Raw genomic sequence first — 7,530 nt, 5'->3', positions numbered from 1 at the left:
GAGCCGAGAGGAGACATTATTGTGGCAAACCGGTAGGAGGCAGCGCGTCCCGGGAAGCAGGCGCGTCCCTAAGAGAAGCCTCGCTGGGGGCCGAGGCCGCTAGTGCTTCCCTGCCTGTCTGCCTACCTACCTACCTACCTACCTACCTGAAGGGCGGGGGGGGGGAGGAATTCCTAGCTGGCTGCACCTGCTGAACAGTTACGGGGCGGGTGGGCGCGGAGAATCGGTCTGGTTGCTCATTGGCCTGTCTGGCTTGAGAGGGAAAAAGAGGCGAGGTAGCGGGTAAAGCCGAGAAGCGAGTTGAGGAACCCGGGAAGGAGAGAAGGAATGAGAAAAGGCAGGCAGTACGCTTTTTGGCGCTCACGATTTAGCTGCCATCATGACCTCTAGGAAATGCCCTGGGCGCAGGAGGAAAAACACAGAATTTATCGCAAAGGTACAGAGAGTCCGTAGGGCCGTGATGGCGAACCTATGGTACGGGTACCACAGGTGGCACATAGAGCCCTCTCTGTGAGCATGCAAGCCGTCGCCCCAGCTCAGCACCACCATCCATGTGCCTCCCGCAGCCGGCAGATTTTTGGGTCTCTGCCACCCATGCGAGATGCATGCGGGAGATGTGCATGCATGTGTGGGGTCCATGCATGCACAGGGGCTGTGCATGCATGTGCGGGATGAGGGTATGCACGGGGCAGGGCACATGTGTGGGGTTGCACATGCATGCAGGGGATGGGTATGGGGGCACACACATTGCATTATGGGTGCGCACGCACTTTCGGCACTCGCCACCGAAAAGGTTAGCCATCACTGCCATAGGGTATAAGGATGAGTAAGGCAGCCTTCTGGCAGAGGTATTTAGCAACTTTGGGGAGGGAGCTGAGAGAAAACCTCTTCTGAAATGGGGGGTTTCAGGAATTTTATGAAGGTTTGAGGGGGAAATGTGATCGTCATTCCCAGTTTCTGTTAAGCTTCCAAGAGGAAAGTTACAAATAAATTTATTATCTTTAGAATTTTATGTATGCGTAAGCTAGTCCTCGGAAGAAAATGTATAGATGGAAACACATGGTGTGAATGTTACCTAACTTAGTCATATTTTTTAGAAAAAAATGAAAGGCTGGAAATTCATATTGCAAAGAGAACAATTCTCTCAATTTGGCCATGTTGCCTGAATTCTTCATTGTTCTTTTGTTTACATTTTTTTTACCTGCTTCCATGTTTAATGACTCCATGATATACTAGTAATTTAGCCAAGAACATACACAGTTTTAAAACTGCATTTAATTTAGAATGATAAATCTTTTTTAAAGTCCTTGGCATATATGGGAAATATTTTGATACATACAGCCACCCATGTCACTATGGTGATTCTGAGCAGCTGACAACACAAGCAACAACAAAAAGTAGAATACATGACCAGTCCACTTGGGACTGGAAATATTAACATAATTTTAAATGATGAATCTGACAGCCCTTACAAGCAGTTAAACCACATTTCCTTGTGTAATTCATTTCTACTTTTAGTTAAAAAAACTTGCTAGGAAGATAAGTTTTCTCATGTATCCATTTTGCCTGTCCCCAATCCATTGAAGCAGCTATCACTATGGTACTTCCACATCTTGGTTTCATTTGACATTTTAGAAAGTAGGGAAGCTGTTGGTTCATGGAACTGGATAACCAAAATATCATGTGTCTTTAGTGGTTGACTGGATTGTTCTGCTTTGATGATTTAATTATAATTTATTCCATGGAAATTTATTTTAAATAAGCATAGAAGGATTTGGATTGCATTTGAAATACTGTCACATGTTTTTTTAAAAATCAAAACCCAGTCAGTGGGCTCCCAAAACTAACACAACCCTTGGTCTTTAGGCAACACAAACACAAGCACACACTGGGTAGTACTCACAGTTCCTTCTTACACACTTACCCAGGTCTACTAGTACTCTCACTACTAGTATAGCCTACTAGTATACTCTACTACTATTTGTGAGCCCTACTGCTAAAGAATAGTATTTCTATTAGCCCTAGGCTGCTATCAGTTGCTTTGTTTCCACAAAGTAACAGAAACCACCTCCCTTCTCACTCCCAGAACAACTCCAATGCCCCAACTACATCCCCACAACAACCCCCCACCTGCTTTTCTGCTTGTTGCTGGGAAGCTGGACTGGCTAGGGAAAGCTCTTAAAGAGGCAGGGCACCATGAGCCAGCTGCTAGCTATTTTTCAGGCAGCCTGCCCTTTCACAAATACCCTGATATTTCTTTTCAAATGTAAACTTTGCTATTATTGGTACTGAATAGTTTATACTTTATTTTTTATACTAGTATTGAGTTTTTAATTCACATTTAATAGTTCCATTATTTAACCACTTTTAAAGAAGCATAATATTATAATTGTCTTCTTATACTGTGTAATATTAAGTGCATATATTGGAATAAATACCAGTCAAACAACATTTTCATATACCATATTTGCATTCATGCTAAAACTATTCTGAATAACTTTGGGTACTAACTGCTTTTCTAATTTCACTTGGCTCCTCTGATCAGTGGAAGTGACTAATTTTTTGAAACCACCAAAACCTAATTTACAGCCAACTGCTCATTATGGATATGACTATTGGCAACTATTTATCAATTGGTGAAGTATCAGATGGGTATATATCAAGAAACAGTCCAAGCTTTAGTTTAATTGATCTCAGCCCTGTCACTATTATCCAAGTCATTTTTCTGTTAATTGACTAGTTGACACTTCCTGAAAAGTAGTGTATAATTACTACCTTTGTTTCCATGCTCTTAATTAATTGTTATTTGTATATCTATTATATCTTTACAGTTGTTGAGAAAGTCTCAATCTTTATTTAAATTTTCCATTTTATTTCAGTAAAAATGTCATGGCCATTACTGCAATGGCAAGTCTTGCTTAGTTACTCATGCTCTAGTCACCTCCAGACTGGACTACTGCAAAGCACTCTACATGGGACTGGCACTTTAAAGCACCTTGAAGCTTCAGCTGTTACAGAATGCAGCAGTGTGGACCATTATCTTATTCTTAGAGCTGTATTGGTTGCCTGTGTATTTATTTATTAAATTTATATTCTGCCCATCTCACTCTGAAAGGTGGCATCATAGATATCAAATAAATGTTTGTTTGTTTGTTTGTTTGTTTGTTAATTTATAGGCCGCCCAATCCCGGAGGACTGGGTGGCCTATAAAGTTAACAAACTTTGGTTTTTAGGGCAAACTAAAGGTGCTTGTTTTAACCTTTAAATCCCTTCATGACATGTGACTAGACTATCTGAGGGAACACTTCTCCCATTTACATCAATGGCCCCATTAGATCTGATAGAGAACACATACTTATGGGTATCATCAGCTTCAGACTTATATTTGGTGGGTCCCAAAGATGTACCTTTTCTGCTCACCTTATGGAATGTTCTTCTCTCCGAAATTATTTTGTTCTTATTATTTTGTAACTTGCTTCATTTATGTAATGCTTTCTAAAAACAAGTAGCATTTTGTCTGGCTTAAACCAGTATCATTTTCTCAAAATTCCACATATGTCCCCAAACTTAAAGGTTTCTCATGATCTATGTCAGTTTTCCACAGTGTTGTTCCTTCAAGATATGCTGAACTACAATTCTATAATTAACCACTACCTTAGACAAAACCAAGTTGGGAAAAAACTAATCACTTTACTGAATTACTTATAAAAATGTTGACAGACTACCCCATTTGAATCTTCCTTCAGTATGGTACAGAATAAGTAGTACATAGCATGATTTCCAAGACTTTCTGAATCCATTTAACATAGTCCCTATTGAACCTTGACAATTTTATTTTCAAGTAAAGTTGAATAAATTAGGCTAAATGTTATTTTCATATGGCAGTAACACAAACCTTGCATCTTTTAGCTAAATGTAGCAATAAATACCATAAATAACATTATTTTTAATTGTTTTATAGAGAATCACAACAAGAGAAGAGCTTGCATTAAGAGGTCCATTGATTGAAAGTGACAGAACTTCAAAAACTGAAGACAGATTTAGGCGCAAAGACAAAATAATCCAGGAATTGCTCTTAGAGGTGTTGTCATATATTTCTACTGTTTTGTAACAACCATATATGGAATAAACTTCCACTGATATAATTTGATTAGATTGCTGTAATGTGAGAAAATGGTTATGTATTCTCCATAGAGATGAAGGGACAAGATCATGGGCTAGGATCAGTGATGACATTTGTCATTATGACTTAGTGCCTCTTATACTGATGGTCTCTTACTGTGTGTCTCCAGAAGAGTAAGCTCATTTACTTATGGATATTATAGAGAGAAGCTAACCGCCTAGATGTATTAAGACTTTTTAGTTCTTGTCAGCCTGAATTCAGTCCTCATGGCAAAACAAGGTTGAGGTTTATTTAGAAAAAGATAAAGATTGTGCTTGTCACTAAGAAAGTAAGTGTAGAAAACCTAATGTAGGTTGTTGATTACAAGACTGCCTATATGCAAATGGATGATAGCTACAACAGGATTTATATTATTATCATTATTATTAGATGATATATCATTTATTGTGTTTTGAGTGTTCTTAAACCTAACAGTATTATAGCAGAGAATCAACTTTCCTAATGTGATCTCCTCACTGGGAGGCCATAGATAATTTTCAGATATACGGAAGTTACTAGACAGCTTAGTGTGTCATCTGAGTAGTAGCCTATGTTCAATTGTTTTAGTTCTGGAAAGAAGATATCAAATTTGGTATACATTTAGTAGGACAGATTTAAAAATTATATTCTCATTTGGACTCCACATTTATAACTTAAGTTTACCATGCATCTTATAGCAGAACTGAACTTGCTGATAATAAAACACAGCTTTGAAGTCCTTGGAGAAAAAATCCGTATAAATCAAATAGTTTCTGGGAGAAAATTTGGTAGAATTTAAATATTTCCTGCTCATTACGCAGGATAAATGTCCGTGTTCCTTTACTTTGTGCTAATTAACTTAGTGACCCTGCTTTTAACATAAAGATCAAATATAGCTTAACCTACACTCATCATCATCCTAGTGTTTTTCCCACAGGTGCAGGATCCACTAGCTTGAACCTTCAGTATCTCTCCAAAGTAGGTTTTCTAAACAGTATAGTGTATAATGTTGGCAGAATTTATTACTTAGAGATATTATTCAAATCTTAGCACTAAACCTAGTTTTGCTACTTTAGTCTGTTTCTCTTTGCTGCTTCATAAATGACAGATGACCCACATTATCCCAAAATAAAAACTGCCTAGTACTGAGACCTCTGAGGTGTCCAATAGAGATTCAGAATGTGTCAAGAGCCATAGAAAAAAAATCAATGATATTGGGCTTTAGCTAGAGCAGTGGTTCCCAAACTTTTTCAGTCCACCGCCCCCTTGATGCTACAAACTGATCCTCAGTGCCCCCTACCCAGTGGTGGAATTTAATTTTTTTATTACCAGTTCTGTGGGTGTGGCTTGGTGGGCGTGGCTGGGGGATCATGTGACTGGGTGGTTTGCACGACAGAAGGAAGATAGTAACAGTAAAATTCAAAACTGTAACAATTAATTGCACATTTATTCAAAATCCAATTTAAAAACATTTTAGTTAATGTTAATTCAACAAAATTGTTGAACATGATCCAGTGATACCAGGTTTTCAAAGTCTGATAGTCATTTATCAAGAACCTTAGTAACTAGTAACTTAGTAAACTCAGTAAAATTTAGTAACTACTTCACTGTTCAATAAATTCTGTGTAATACAGTACATGCTTGATCATTCACACACACACTGCTGGCCTTTTGGGGTTTTTTTCAAAATAACAGGGTGGTGTGGGGGTAGAGAAGGAAAAAGACTTTGCTCTATGGTATCTGCCATTTCAGAAATGCTCATTACACTGCTCCATGTGATCAGTCTTTCTGTATTCCTCAATATATTGGTGCCCAGCAGCTGGTCAAAACACTAGTAGTACTTATGGAGCTGTAGATGATTCTATGGCAAAATACAAGCCTTGCAGCTCATGTATACTCATACAACATAAGAGTGATGCCATTATCCAGATTTATCTGTGACAAAGGTCTCACTGTGCATAAATATCAAGATAGGAAGGGCACTTCATTAAAAAAAAACTGTTTTGGCTCCATTTGGTTATAAAACATCTTGTTTGGCATACTGAACATTTAGACAGCATTTTCTTCTAATATGGGACATTGTTCTATCATAATTTTGTTTTGCTTTGCTTTTTCCTGTATGTGACAATATCCAACTTTAGACAGTAATTAGACCATTTTTATTTACTTTTTTAAAAAACAGTATATGTTGGAAATGCTTATTCCTTTTCCACAACCTCCCCTATATTTCAGCCTTCAATGAGATTACTTTGCAACTCAAAGTTTGAGAAACCACCACAAGTGCCCTGCCTCCCACTCCTCACTTTTTAAGGCCACCTCTATGAAAGGAGCGAGGAGGCAGAGGGGGGCTAGCCTATCTCCTCCCCTGCCACATGTTTACCTGTGTTGCATTTCTAAGGTGGGAGGGGTAAAGATAGGTGAGAGTGGTGCGTCCGTGTGGAGCGGGTGCAAGAGGGATTGGGGAGGTGGCTCCAGTGCACAGGCGCGCCGTAGCGCAATTCTTGCAGAGGCAGCTTGCAGCGCAGCGCCAGAAAGGGAGTCAGAAGTAAAGCCATTTATAAAAGTGGGACAGGCAGGCAGGCGAGCGTTCTTGTGCAGTGACATCGGATTCGCTGCGTAAGGCAGCGCCAATTCCCTATCCCTGAAATACAGGCCCAAGGTCATCCGCATTCAGTCCCACATGTCTTCTCCGTGCACAGCACACGCAGAGTCGTATCAGAGGAGAAATGCAGGCAAAAGGCTCTTCTCTTCTTTCTCTGCCCCCCCCTTGCCCTCCCCCTGGCCTGACATGCTTGTATGCTCTTGAATGAGCGAGCAAGCAAAAAATCCTTCCAGTCTTTGGGATGTTAGACTGAATTTCACCCCTGCCAGAAGTGCTCAGCTGACTGGCGCCAACAGAGCCCCAGGCAGAATTGCACTCTGCGAGGGGGCCACCTCCAGCACTCCTCTGCCACCTTCCTTGCCTCTTAGCACCCTCCTGCTGACCCCTTGCCTCAGCGTCCCCTAAGTCATCCCACTGCCCCCCAGGGGGCAGTACCACCCACTTTGGGAACTACTGAGCTAGAAGGTTAAAACCATTCTATCACTAGACATGTGAATTATATTCATAATATAAATAATTTCATCTATTCCTTTCAGAACAAAGGGGAGAGCAAGCTATGGAGATCAGATAGTTTAGTCTAAATTTGGAGTTTCAGAAAACAAATGGAAGTAAACTCTGTTTCTTAAAATATATCTTTGAACATTTCAATTAATTTACCCACTAACCTAATACCTTGGTGTTTAACTTCAGAAAATTTAATTCTGACCATAGCCCAATTCTGAAAACTCCTTTTTTACTTAGGGCTATATGTGGCATTTTTGTTATCCAATAAATCAATATTGTGAAG

At 39.7% G+C, this 7,530-nt stretch overlaps 1 protein-coding gene across 1 annotated transcript in view; it reads left to right on the top strand.

Moving 5' to 3' along the window:
• Nucleotides 1-223: 223 nt before the first annotated feature.
• TSGA10 (testis specific 10) overlaps nt 224-7,530 on the top strand; it is a 42,045-nt gene continuing 34,738 nt past the window's right edge. The window contains 2 exon segments of the mRNA XM_032226229.1: nt 224-436; nt 3,962-4,081. Of these exon segments, the coding sequence (XP_032082120.1) occupies nt 380-436; nt 3,962-4,081 (177 nt within the window). The 5' untranslated portion in view covers nt 224-379.

Source organism: Thamnophis elegans, chromosome 11, assembly GCF_009769535.1.
Source record: "Thamnophis elegans isolate rThaEle1 chromosome 11, rThaEle1.pri, whole genome shotgun sequence".
NCBI lineage: Eukaryota > Metazoa > Chordata > Lepidosauria > Squamata > Colubridae > Thamnophis > Thamnophis elegans.
Note: the sequence above shows the minus strand (reverse complement) of the source record. Positions and strands in the feature narration are given on the sequence as shown.